General features: G+C 33.1%; 1 protein-coding gene across 1 annotated transcript in view; it reads left to right on the top strand.

The window, feature by feature from the left end:
• Positions 1-12,705, top strand: part of ISPD (isoprenoid synthase domain containing) — a 229,437-nt gene extending 216,732 nt beyond the window's left edge. Inside the window, exon 10 of the mRNA XM_004677120.2 lies at positions 11,797-12,705. Coding sequence (XP_004677177.1) covers positions 11,797-11,901 — 105 coding nt within the window. The 3' untranslated portion in view covers positions 11,902-12,705. The remainder of the gene's footprint in view (positions 1-11,796) is intronic.
• Positions 12,706-14,627: the final 1,922 nt, after the last annotated feature.

Raw genomic sequence — 14,627 nt, 5'->3', positions numbered from 1 at the left:
AAGAAACCATGAGTATATATTCTAATCCAATATCATGGGGTCTTTCTAGCCTCTTCCTTTCCTTATAAATAATGCCTTTCTTCACCAGTGAGGATTCTGGCTTTCACTACTAACAATATGTTTACTTCTTTGTACTGTCATGGAATATGCTGAAGTATAATTTCAGAATTGCTAACCTCCACCTTTGGGAAGACAGATTTACTAATTGAAATACAATAATTGCATACAGCTCTTTGTCTTAAAGTATAGAAGGAAATAGTATTTTCAAAATTAATTTGGTTAATTATTTTTTGTCACCCTCTTCAGTTTATTTATTTGAATACATTTGAGTTCATTTGATGTTGTTAATCCATTTTGGATTACCCCCGAATTCTGGTTGATTCTGTTTATTTTTATACTATATGAACTAAACATAGTTTTGGGAGTTAGAGCTATGAAAACCTGCTTGTTTGGGTGGGAAAGTAGTTGATTGAGGTAGTTAAATCATTTTTGTTTGTTTATTAAGTGTAGATTTAATGAGTTCTCTCTTGTTCATTTATTGTGGATTTGGTTATTTTATAGGATACCTAATTCAATGCTGCCCTCTCCTGTTAATATAGCAAAAATCCATCTTCTTTTAGCTACTTTTTTTCTTATTAAGTGGTAGAACAAGGAATTTTGTGTCCTCCATCTTTTTAGGACTTTTGTATTTCAGGACCTTTACATTGCTATTTAATTTTTGCTTTTTTTTTTTTCTAAACAGTCTTTTGCCAAGGATTAATTATCTCTTTCTGTTTGTGTTTTTCTCTTCTAGAAAACTGTCACTTAAAATGAAGCCTAGTTTTAAGTCTCTTCCCTGCGATCATGTTGGTTATACCTAACTACTTTCCAGTATTTTTACAATAATGCAGGCTCACTCTTTTTGGTGGTGGTTTTAGATCAGTTTTACATCCATCGTTACTTCCCAGTTATTTCTCTCCAACCTGCACTAAATGGGTGTAAAGGCTGTGTCAGTGCAGAGAAGCATGAAAAATTGCTAATTTAAATTTTGTGGTTTTCTCTTTTTGTTTTTTCTTTAGTTTACTGTTATTTTGAAGTTTGCAAATTCACTGTCATCAACTTAGAATGAAAAATAAATGTATTTATATAGCTTTGACCTTGTTTAGTATTTGGGGGGGGGGGATTTGGGGGAGAAAATACCAAAAGCTGTTTTAACCATTTGAAAACCCAAATGGTTCCTACTCCATTTTCTCATTACTGATGTAAGTTTCACATCTGATTTGTAGATAATGTAGTCAGTACCTTGAAAATTTTAATGCATTTTAATGGAAGATATAGTTAGATTTTATTGATCTCAATTTTATAAATCTTTTTATTTTCAGCTGTTATGCTACTTTTCTTAGCCTCTATTTTAATTTTATTCCTTTAAATATACTTTTTACTGAGATACAACTTTTAATACTTTTCTAGAAATAGTTATTTTTAAACTATTGTTGTACTTACTGCAAGCTACTGTGTTACTTTCTACACCAATCTGTTCCATTAGACTTTCCTTGTGAAATTATTTCCTTCAATCCAGAGGTACATTCTTCAGGAGTAAACTGTTTTGGCTTATTTTAGGTAGTCCATAGTCTATCTCAGTCTTGCTAAATGTATTTGAGGGTGTAAGTATCTAGATTGATAGCTTTTTGGGAAGGGATAGCTTTTTAGTACTTTATACATATTTCATTGTGTTCTTCCCACCATTGTTGCTGTGGGAAACACCAGTATCTGTCATCTCTTAGTCTGTTTTTAAAATAGTCTTTTTTGGGCCCTCTCTGGTGGCGCAGCAGGTTAAAGCACAGCACTAAGAAGCTTAAGCTACTTCCGCATGAGTTCAGTCACGGCCTACCCTGGAGGAGATCCACATTGTGAGGCAGACCTCTCCTGACCCGCCCCCTGCTCTCCTCAGCAGTGTACTTCATCGATCTGCCTGCTCTGCTCCCTGCTCTGTCTCTGGTGAATCCTCTCACCCTCTGCATCTCTGGCCTGTACTTCCACTCTATATGAATAAATAAATAAATCTAAAAACAAACAAATAAAAATAGTCTTTTTTACATCATTGTTCCACATTTTCCTCACAACTTGGTTAATTACTGATTTTCTTCTTTACATCTTGAAATTCTTGAATGACTCCTTGAGTAAATAGATGTAGTTCATGCCTTAAAATATTTCAGCATTAACATCTTTATTGTAATACCTTATTATGTATCTCTCTCCCTTTTGAAATTTTAATTAAATATATTTTATACATTCTTATCACATCTGCAAAATTTCTTGAACTTTTAAAATATTTTTTCATTCATTGTATTTTCTGATATGAATCCTGAGTAATTTCTTGAACTTTGTCTTCATTTTCAATAATTCTCTTTCCAACTCTGTCTAATCTTTTGCAGGAGATCTCCTTTGAGAAATATCTAAATATTTAAATTCAGCAATGTTTTTCATATTTAAAAGTTACTAGTTCTTTGACTTATTTCATTGTTGTCACTCTTTTCTAATTTGTAGACATTTTCAATCTATCTTTTGTTAATCTAAATTAGTGGATGAAAGCACATTGTATGTTACCTCTCCAAGACTTTTAATTTACAATATACTTATTTAATGTCTACATGATTTTTTTTGACATAATATTCCTACTTTCTGTCCACCTCGATAGTTGAATTATCTTCCTGTGTATCTCCAGTACTGAAAATCAAAGAATATTTAATATGCTGTCTTTTACTCAGTAGTGTCATGCAAGGAGATGTATTTAATTGGGTTAATGCCAAAAAGCTTATTTCCTTAGACAGTTGTTTTCACATATTGATAATTTCTTTTCCTACCACCTTCCTGAAAAGGGGCTCATAGTCAAGCTTTTACCATTTATGACTTAGTCCATGAGAAAGAATACTTTTTCCTCTTCATTCTGGGATAGAATTTTGCCAAACTAGTTACCCAGTTTAGTTAGAATACAACTCTTTCTGTAGTTTACAGTTTCATACTGATTATAGGGAAATAGTTTTTAATGCAGTGGTAAACATTTGCTGTGAAACTTTTATATTAAGCCTTTAAATAACATCCATTTAAGTATTAGGTAAGAGTCTAATGGTCACTAACAAGGCATCTATTTTTTAACTGCTCAAAACTGTTCTAACAGTATTTTCTCTTCCCCCATCCCTGTTCCTGTCATGTTACTAACAAGAAGATATGCTTGAATTGATCCATTTGAGTTCTTTCATTGCATTAACTTTGCTATTTTGCAATCGGATATTTAAATCTAAATTTATATCTATCTATATAACAATTACATTACCATGTATAGTGTGACTGAGAAAATATGACCTATAGATATGCTAAACTAATGAAAATATCAGTGAGTGTTTTTGATACATACTATGATAATAAAAATTGTTGATGTGTAGTAAGACAAATTATCTTATATAAAAAAAAGTCTCCCTTATTTTCAAAGATAGTTGTTTGAAAAGTAAAGTAAAAAGATAATTATTGAAATGAGTGGTAAATGAATAAAATTTGACTGAAAAAGATATTTATTAGGAAGCTATCATACTGGAGAAAGAATAACAGTTATTATACCGAAAAGACTCAGAAGTGGCTACTGTATAGTAGAGGAGTGATAAATGTAGTTGGTAGGTTGGTTTAGGTTGATTGTAGATACCTTGAATACTGAGGTGAACTTTATGCTGGAAGTAACATCGGTGAATATACTTGTTCTAGTAAGGTGGGGCAGCAACCAGTCCCAGGTTGACAGAGAGGTAGCTAGTTGGGATATCACAGAGGAATACAGGTACGGGATGGTGTGTTTATAAGAGTGGTGAGGGTGTGACTAACCGATGTGGAGTGACGTAACCATGGAAAGCTGGCACAGATTGATAGCTGTTGGATGAGTTGTGTAAGATCGAAACATTTTTACTAATTAAAAAGGACATTGTGTATGAGACTGCTTTTTTAACTTTATTCAGTTGAGAAATTGCTATTACAGATTATGTTTTAGGAAAATACAGTATTCCAGTGTGACAAGGCCCAGATCTAGAAATAATTGGCACAATAATGAACTTGCTTGTTCCTGGGCCAGATGTCTGGTGCTTTTGGATGCTCATGTTTTACCCCTGGAAATATAGGAAAAATGTGTTTTTTTTATGTTTATTTATTCCTATTCAGAAGTCTAACAGTGATGAACTGCAGCTTTATGACTTTTTTCTTAATTACCTCCTTCCACAAATACTGATTGAACACCTACAGTACATACAAGCCTTGTTAAAGGCACACAAAGTAAAGGAGATGAAAACTTCATGTGCTGATTATATCAGCAAATAAGCACATGTATTATTTAAGTAGTATTTTATTATCAGTTTTTAGAAACTGATAAAGAAGCAAGAGAGAAGTGATTTTCATTTGTGGCATTTCAAATCATTATTAATAGGTGGCCACTTTTTCCTGCAGTTTGTAAATTTACAACCACTGAACATTTGTTATTACCTCCACTAGGGGACAGTGTGTTACCATTAGATTTTTTTGTTTTCTTCCATGTAAGCAAAATGTCCATTAAAAAAACAATTAACCTCAGATTAGTTTGATGTGATAGTAATTATCTTATAAATGCACCATAACTATTAAAAGGTTTTTTTTCTAAAGTCTAGTATTTAGATTTTTATATATTGCATATGGATGGATGAATAAGGGTGGATGTGGATATATATATATATAGATGTTATGCATATATATATATATTGTTTTGAGTATTTGAAATTTTGTGTAATTTAGATAATTTATGCATGAATTTACTAAGACAAGAATGGACAGCAGAAGAGTTGACATCAAAACAACAGCAGACAATTTCAGGCAGATTTGTTATTCATGGAAATTGAATTGGGCAGTAGTAGGTATGGAGTTTGCTGAGGCAATATAATGGTTACCCTTTAAGAGGGGCTGTGTAATCTCTTGAAATATCTGAAATCTAAATCATCATGCACACATATATTTTATCTTTTAAAGCTTTCCTTAAGAGTACATTTTGTTCTTTAGGAATGACATGTGTGGAGAGTGACTGTCCCTTAAATATTTCCTTTCTTGTTGCTATGACATCATAACTCTTCCTGTTATTCTTTGAGACATTAGTCTACAAAAATTCACATAAATTTGATTCTAAATTACTGTAAGTTTATTTATAGCTCTTTCAAGTGCAGATATCTTTGCAGCACAATAATAGGATTTGATGTTTTTAAATATACCTTTATAATGTTCTATTGGAATGGGAATAGTTCTAAGAAAATTGAGAAGAGGCAGTTAACAAGGAATTTTGAAGACATGGATACTGTGTAGAAAACTGACCGCTTGTATATGCTTAAAAGTTGAAACTTCCCTCTTAAAAATTGCAAATTCCCTATTAACACTGAGCTTTTTTTGAAGTCCACTTTTTTTTTAATATTTTATATTTTCAAATCATCTGCTATGGGAAAGTCCAGTAAATGTTTTCATCATTTTATTGTGCCTTACTAAACATAATAGCCTCCAACTCACTCTATTTTGTTGTAAGTGGCTGCATTTCATCTTTTCTTATAGACGAATGTAGATTTACCAGTGTGGATATATCACATCTTCTTGACCTAATTGTTGATTAACATTTAGGTAGCTTCAGGTCCTAGTTAATATAAATAATGCTGCTGTGAACATTGTGGAACATTCCGTTTTTTGTGTATATGATTTCATACAGTTTGGACATATGCCCAGGGTTGTTGTTGTAATTTTTTTTCCCCCCAGCATTTGTACTGTGCTTTTTTAATAAAATCTATTTTTAGATTTTATGGGGTATAGTAGCAATGGATTTTCAAACTGTTGCCTTTACACCTATTGATGTAACCGCAAACCTGATATTAGTGAGGGATCATAGCTAGAAAAGAAAACTAGGGTATTAGGGCAACAATTAGTGTCAGGGATTTAAGCTTCTTACTGTGTTGTGGATGCAAGAATTCTGTATTGGGGACCATTGTGATCCATTCTTCTATGCAAACTCCATAATTTTAATGTCTTACAATTCCAGTCTCACTTGTGTCCTAGTCTGGGCTATTTATGAGCACTAGATGCGGTACTGAGCATGGATTGTAGTTATATTGAGTTCACATGCCACAACTTTGCTCTCTTTTCTTCCCCAGCAGAGAATCTTTATGTTCTGTTATGAATAGGTGTTTAAATTTTGGTCACACATGTTAATTTGTTTTTTGTCTTTATGTTTTAGCCCTGTGATGTAGGGTGGGTGTTACAGGTGTTCTTGAACACCCCAATCTTATCTTCGAGTAGTCATGTCATCTCTGGAGATGTGAGCGATCACTACTATTTTCTTCTGATGATTCAGGCCTAATGCTCAAGCCAATAATTGTTAACTGCACTCCAGCCCCTGCATCTATCCACAATGTCTGCTGTCTCCTGGATACCACTTCTGCATACCCCCTTCTCAGTCCCATGTATATTTCCAGAGTCCTTGATGTTGACCTGTGCACTGAGTCAGTGACTTTGGCTCTTTTGCCTAACAGCCACTCCTTGTGAGTTGTCCTGCCCTAGAATTGCCATAAATCCTGGTCACTTAAAAGTTTTTCCTGGGCCTATCTCTGGACTGTTGCTTTTAGTATGTGCTGTGGCATCTGTTTTTCTTGCAGGGCCTTTGGTTTTGTTCTACTGTGCTGTATTATGGAGGCACAAACCCTGTGTCTTCACTCTTTCACCACCTGCTACCATTGAATTACTTCTTGTGCACACAGGTTATCAAGAACTCAAGGGACATTTATAGAAGATTTTTAAGCCTTCTCTTCAGCTACTCCTGTGAGAGATTTTGCATAAATCCAAGTCACTTTGACAACTCTAAATTATAATGTCATTTTTGTGCAGAGAAACTAATCATTTTCTTAAATTCTGTTTATCTATGATTTGGAAAAATTCTCTGCAAGAGAGTGGGTGAATGCTAGCTAGTGGGATGCTCTTTCAATACCAAAATTCTGTGTTTATTGCTATCCAAGACCTGAAAATAATATTTTAATGTAGTTTTCTGGATTTTATGGTTATATATGTTGAGCAAGTGATATAAGCTACATTTTCATGTCTGAAACCAATACATATCATAAAAATAGTATTGTAGTAACTACTATAAAATATTTACAGTATTTTAGCAATTTACATGTCTTTTCTAATTTAGTACCAACAGAAAACTCTGTAGGATAGCTAATATTGTTACTCCACAATTAGATATTAAAGTGGAGAACTGTAAAACTTAGTTTGTTCAAAGATCAGTTGAAAACTATTAAAGCCATTGTTGGGATATTAGCAATGATCGAGGGCCTGTACCTTTATCAAATGTATAATTTATTAAAGGAGTGTCACATTTGATTTAAGAAAAAAAAATAGGTGGTTGTAGTGTGCACAAATTATGTTTGTAACTCAGCTTTTGTAGGTCAGGCACACAAGCAGTTTTAAAATAAAGGAAAATATTCTTAATTTAACATGTTTACTTAAAAGAAATGCACTTAGCTTTAGATTTTCAGAAAAATTGAGATAATAATACTGAGTTTTCATATGATCTGCACCCAGATCCGTTTTTTTTTTTTTATTCCAGATCACTTCATTGGTTTTAGCTGTATTGTCATCATAGGTTCTATTTGTTTGTGACAGTTTCTTAGATTTTCCTTATTTTTATGAGCTTAAGAACTACTGATCAGATATACTGTAGGATATCCTCTACTGGAATTTGTACAGTTTTTTTTTTCCAAGATAAGACTGGAGTTATAAATTATTGGGAGAAAAATGACCAAAATAAATGTCCTTTTCATCAAGTTTTTCAAGGATGATTTTTTCCTGTTCATATGGACCTTGCTTACTTAGTCTTAACATTAGCTATTTATTCCAAGCTATTACTATTAACTGTAATATTCCAACTATATTTGGAATACATAATATCTGAATATTGTGAATGATGATAAAATGCCTATAATGCTCCTCTTCCTACTTTCCTCAAGGATTAAAATTACTGTGTTTTGTACATCTGCTGGCAGCAAAAAAGGAATTGTAAGATGTATTTGAATCCATAAATTGTGTGACTATCTGGTTTTTGTACATACAAGATTTTTATTGATGTATGTGTATCTCCCCATCTTGTTTAATCAGTTTTAAAGGGTAAATAATTCTTGACCTCACTAGGCAAAGAGGAAAAGCAAATATTGAGTGGAATAACATAGTTTCTTCTTACCAAATTGGAGCTTTCAAATGATGCTTATAAAATTTTTCAGAAATGAATTCTTAAATACATTATCTAAGACTACATTAAATACATATATGTATATATATGTGTGTATATATATATGTATATGTATATATGTATATATATATGTATATAAAGGACTACCACACTACCACAATGAGCTTCAAAGATTTGTTCTCTAAGATATTGAAATAAATTTTCTGAACCTTGGAACTAAAACAGATTTTATTTCATTTATTGTTACTGCTTTTATTACAACAGATATAAACTGGTTTTAAGGTGGCTGTGCAGATAGTTATGCACTGTTTATTTTTGAAGAACAGCTATTTAAATATCATCATCAGTGTTGCATGTCAATTTAATAAATGAGACTTGGGGGTAGATGCGTATTATAGGCCCTGAAAAGTTGTAATTAATCAATCCTTAAAAGTGACAGATGTGTATGGGCAATCCCTGGTGGCTCAGTGGGTTAAAGTACAGCACTAAGAAGTTAAAGCCACTTCAGCATGAGTTCAATCCCCAGCTATGGAGGTGATCCACATGGTATGGCAGACCTCTCCTGGCCTGCCTGCTGCTCCCCTCAGCAGTATACTTCGTCAGTCAGCCTGTTCTGCTCCCCACTCTGTCTCTGGTGAATTCTCTCACTGCCCCTGCACCTTGGCCTGTACCCCAGTTCTGTATGCATAAATAAATAAATCTTTAAAAAAATCTGTAGTTGCTTTGTATTTTGCTCCGTTTTAGTATACTTATTTCTATGATTATGAATGATGTTTCATCAGTGATATCTACTTCAATATTTCTGAGCATATTTGGCTTTAGAATGATTTGTTTACATGTGATTTATGGCTTTTGATTTTCTGGAAACCAGGACAGTATTCAAAAACCAATATTGAAATACCATTCTGGTGTAGTCTTTATGCAGTTCCCTGTAGAACTTCCCCAGTTCCAGCCCTTAGAACATGGTCAGAGAAATTAATGAGAAAGGGTAGCTTAAGCAGTGGTGGTCTCTCGTCATTCTTCTTACAGATGAGGACTCCAGGGCTAGTGGTGGCGTGGTGGTAATGGTATAACTTCAGTCATTTCCTTTGTATTGTTGCCAGGCTTTTTGCTAAATGCGGAAGTAGGAGTAAATAAAGTAGCCACATATTAAACTGAAAAGATGATGACATTTCTATCATAATCAAGGCTTTATTTGCTTTGATATTGTTAGAATTTATGGCACATTCTCATGTGTTTATCATTAAACAAAGTATCCCATATTGAAAAATAACATGAAAAATTCTTTGTATCAAGAAATGGATCATCTGGTAGAATAGATGGTCAACTAAAGAGACTATCAGGAATCAGCCTACTGAAGAAATTCATAACTGTGCAACATATAGATCCACATAATCAACTGGGTTGGAGTCAGGGCAGACTTCAAGAATCACTAATATTTGTATAACTAGTAAAATGATTTGCTAATAGAATAGGATGAAAATTTAGAAGAAAATAGCTTACTTGGTCAATCTTAAGCAGTTGTGTGTAGTGAATTGAGTGATTTTAAGGGAATATAGAGGCTGGAGGGATTAAAAAAGAGAGAGAGAAAGAACTTTTCATTACCAGATGAGTGCTAAAATTTGATCCTGAAGTTTTTTGTTTTTTTTAAAGATTTATTTTATTTGTACATACAGAACTGGGGTACAGGCCAGAGGCTCAGAGGGTGAGAGGCTTCACCAGAGGCAAAGTGGGGAGCAGAACAGGCAGATCGATGAAGTATACTGCTGAGGAGAGCAGCGGGCGGGTCATCTGAGCTCTGCCACGCCATGTGGTCACCTCCGGGGCGGACGCCATGTGGTCACCTCCGGGGCGGGCGGAGATCGAACTCCTGGGGAAGTGGCTTTAGCTTCTCAGTGCAGTGCTTTAACCTGCTGTGCAATCAGGGAGGGCCATGATCCTGAAGTTTAAAGATAATCTTCAAGATATTTTATGTAGGATAGTGAAATGATCTGACGTCAATTTTAAAATAAGCACTTTGGTTATTCTGTGGAAAGTAGGGTAGAAGAGGTAACCATTTGAGATTGTTCCAATAATCCAGGACTTTGCTAGTAGTGACACTTTGAGTGAAATATCCATATATGAATTTAAGAAATAAAGGAAGTAGAATCAATAGACCCTAGTGATATATTGAACATTGGGATAAGGCATTCAGAATTATGTCAAAGTTTACAAGTTAGTCACCAGGTCCCTCCTTTTAAATAACACAGAGATCTTGAAAGAATGACATAGAGATCTTGAAAGAAATTATCGCTGTTTTTTACTTTGCCTTTCTCATTATTATCATCCCCTCATTCTTTCAAGAAACCTACATCAGCAGAATAAATAGTTTCATAGACAGTATGATTTCAAAGGCAAACCATAAGTTGTGAGACAACTTATTTTACAGATTGCCTGATCCTTCACAAACAACAAGCAGGTTGTTCAGAGCAGTTCTCACAGTTCATTATAATGCCTGCTGTTGGAACACAGTCAGAAACAAGATAAAGGAAAGGCTTGCATCATCGATGAAATATTCACACTTCACTGAAGAGCCAAAGTTTGTCAGATACTGGATTAAGGGAAAATAATCTCTTGCTTCATACTGTTAGCATTTGAAATAGTGTCAGTGTTTCCTTGGTATCTTCAGATTTTCTTTTTTAACTATAATAAAAGTTTTTGTCAAAATATCGCTTATTTATTTAAGGAACCACGTCTATGCCAGTAGTTGTGGCCTGAGGCTGATATAAAACTGAATCAAAAGAACAATAGATCTTAAAAATGGCTTTTTGGAGTCCTTCCTGGTGGTGCAATGAATTAAAGAGCAGCACTGCAAATCTAGCTGCAGCCACTGTAGCACCAGTTTGATCTCTGGCCAGGGAGGTGATCCACATGGCACCGCAGACCTCTCCTGTCTCACCTGCTACTTCTCTTAGCAGTGTATTTCTTCTATCTGCGTGTTCTGCTCCCCACTCTGTCTGGTGAATCCTCTCACCACCCCCTGCACCTCTAACCTGTACCCCAGTTCTGTATGCATAAATAAATAAATCCTACAACAAATTTTAAAAAGTGGCTCTTTGAACTCAGAGAGAGTCTGCGATTGTTAGTTGCCAGTGGTGAAAGGGTAGAGGAAATGGAGAGATGTTGGCCAACGGGACAAACTTTCAGATATAAAATGAAGTAATTCTGGGAACTTAATGTCCAGTGTGGTGAATACATAGTTAATGAATACTATATTGTATAGTTTAAAGTTAATAAGAGAGTAGATCTTAAATATTCTTATTTCTCTCATACCCACTGTTAAACTAACTATATGAGCTGATGGATGTGATAACCAACCATATTGTAGTAAGTATCACTTTGTAGATGATGAACTTACACAGTGTTTTGTGTCAGATATATTGCTATACAAATCTGGGAGGAAAATTTAAATAAATCAATTTTAAAAGATAAATGTTCCTTATTAAATTTTGTTTAAAACATCTCTTCTTTCTAAAATACTGTTTTTATCTTTTCAGGATAAACAGAAACTACAAGAAAGTTTAAAGCAAGCAGCCACTATTATTGCTTCCTTAATCAGAGAGAGAAATTCTGCACTCACTGGTCAACTTCTGGTAGCATGAAGAAAGTGAAGAAGATTGCCTCCTAAATTTTTAGAAATCTTTACCTAAGTATCTCTTTTGTGAATTCGTACCTATTGTATGTGGCAGAATGTTTTTAAGTTTCCTTTTATGTCTCATAATTTGTAGAATGTGATGCTGTTATAAAAGTGAAAGTATTTATATCTGTATAATAAAATATTTTCGTGCATGTCTAATACAAATTACCTGAAACAGAAAAGAATAGATAAGTAGAAAATGATTATCTTCACATGAAGAATCTTTTCACAAAGGCACGAAAGGTCAAATAGAAATAATGAGGGGTTAGCTACTCCATCAGTCAGTGAGAATTTACGGAATGTCAACTGTTATCTCTATGTTGATTGTAAATCACAATATAATGAAGCTAAGAGATCATATTCAGAATTAATCTTAATTTAAAAGTTTTTACCATTTGATGTTTTGACTTATATTCTATTTTCCCCCCATACTTTAAGGCAAAAAGAGATCGAGGAGATAACAGCAAATTCTGGTTTAAATATCTTTGCTAGTATATCTATGAGATATACTCTTTATGCTTTTCACTATTTTAAAATAGTATCTTTTTGGCTTATGAAATAATTTTTAGTTAGATTACTTTAAAAGGTCTCTGATTTTTCTAAGTTTAAAAGAAGACTGGAAAGCTTCATAAAAGAGAATTTATGTTGATCAGTCCCAGGTTAGACAATTTCTAAGATTAAGAAAGTCTTTTGCTCATCACAAATAATTTAATGAATTATCTTTTGATGTGATACTGCTACTGATTAATATCAAGTTCATATTTTTAAAAATTTCTATTGGCATACGTATCTTACATAGTGATTTTTTAATTATACTTTATAATAATAATGAACATCTAGTTATCAGATATGCCTCTTATATACATTTACTTAGATCATTATTCAAACGTTAAGGCTACATAAGTAAACTATAAAACTTCACATGAGATGTTTGTAGTTAATGATAGACAATGAAATGCATTGTGGAATTTAACATGTTGATTGATTTTCCCTAAAGTTGTCAACTTTCTATGTTAAAGACTGTTTATATTTTATATTTAAGTAATACTGAGCAAGATACAATGGAAATGGAGTAATTTCTACAGTCCATCCTCCTAAGTAAAATGAATTGTTTGAATGTAGTTTGCATCTACATTTCTGAGCTTGCTACTTTCTTTTTTTCTCTTGGGATGTCAAGAAATATAAAATAAATCACTCAATTCAAAATCCTGGAGGAGAAAATATGTGAGCAGTATTTCAATTTTGGCTAGATTGATCTTGTTCTTAAGTGGGTTGGCTGAATTGTGAAAGGTACCACACTGCTGAAGTGTTCAGGTGAAAATGTTCTGAAATATTTGTAAAGGCAAATGACAAATAATGTCAAAGTTTAAAGAGAGAGTAAGAATACTGGGAATATTTATGCGACAGGAAAGTCATTATACCTTTATATAGCCTGAGTTACCTTAGATTTCAACTTAAATAGATTTTCATACTAAAATTTATATTTACACAATAATTTATTCTTGAGCAATTAGTTTATCATAGGGGACTAGAAACAGTTGATGTAGTGAGGTTTAGTTAATAAAATATTAAATTGTGTCTAAAATTTTCATGATTATCATAGCATTTGATTTTCTTTTTAAAGTTTCCAAAGTGATTCTTAATACTAAAAATGATTTCAAGAAATCTTTCTACATACTGTTTAGGTTGAATCTTAACTGCCTTATTCACAGGCATGCAGTTGCCTAAGTAGCAAAAGGCAAGACCTTAACTCAGGAAAACCTATAAGAAGTGTTAAGCTCATCCACCTATATAATGATTGCTTATGAAGGACCTCCACCAGAGAGGTAGTGGGAAAAAAGCCAGAAGCCCTAAATGAACACTGGAGGAATGGAAAAAAGAACAGGTCAGTCCAATGACCAGAGGAATATGTTTAAATATCCACTGGCAAATTTACTATTATTACATGTTCATCAACACTCTGTAAACTTATTTTCATAAAAATTGCTCATTTTCACTGTATTTTTCAAAATCCTTTAAAAATAACAGTAATTATGACTAAGGGTTGTTCAAACTGTTTTCTTCCTGTGTGGAAATTTTGTGGAAAGACTGTTTTCATTCTAATTTATTCTACTTAATTAGGTAAAATTTAACTTTTTAAAAGGAATTGAACACAGTATGTTTATGGAGTTAGTTGATGATATTTTGGTAAGATGCAACTCTTAACAAGTTAAGTATTAACTTGTTGCAAATATGTTCATTTAAAAATGAGTCCAACTTCATTTTGTAAAAAACCCTCAACAAAATATTATTGAATCAAATCCAGTAATATGTAAAAGTGCTAAAAGATCAGAAAAGCAAACTTGGTTTCATATTTGAAAATCAGTATCACCATATCAAGAAGCTCAACAAAAATAATTATCATTTCAAAAGACACTGGGAGAATGAAGTGTATTATAAATTATGAAGACAACACATAATTTCAAGTAAACTAGTGCAGAAGAAAGCAATCAAACCTGGAAAAGGACATTCACAAAATGTGAAAAACTAAATGTTTTAGCCCTGAAGGTCGGGACAGGACAATGTTGTCTTTACTGGTGTCACTTTACACATGTTACTTTGACTTAGCAGGAAATTCTTTTCTAAGTTTGTTTATTAAATTATAATAATGAAGTTTAACTTTATAGGTATCAACGCAATAATCACTTCATA

Source organism: Condylura cristata, unplaced genomic scaffold, assembly GCF_000260355.1.
Source record: "Condylura cristata isolate star-nosed mole 26May11 unplaced genomic scaffold, ConCri1.0 scaffold00005, whole genome shotgun sequence".
NCBI lineage: Eukaryota > Metazoa > Chordata > Mammalia > Eulipotyphla > Talpidae > Condylura > Condylura cristata.
This window is presented reverse-complemented; position numbering and strand designations above follow the sequence as displayed.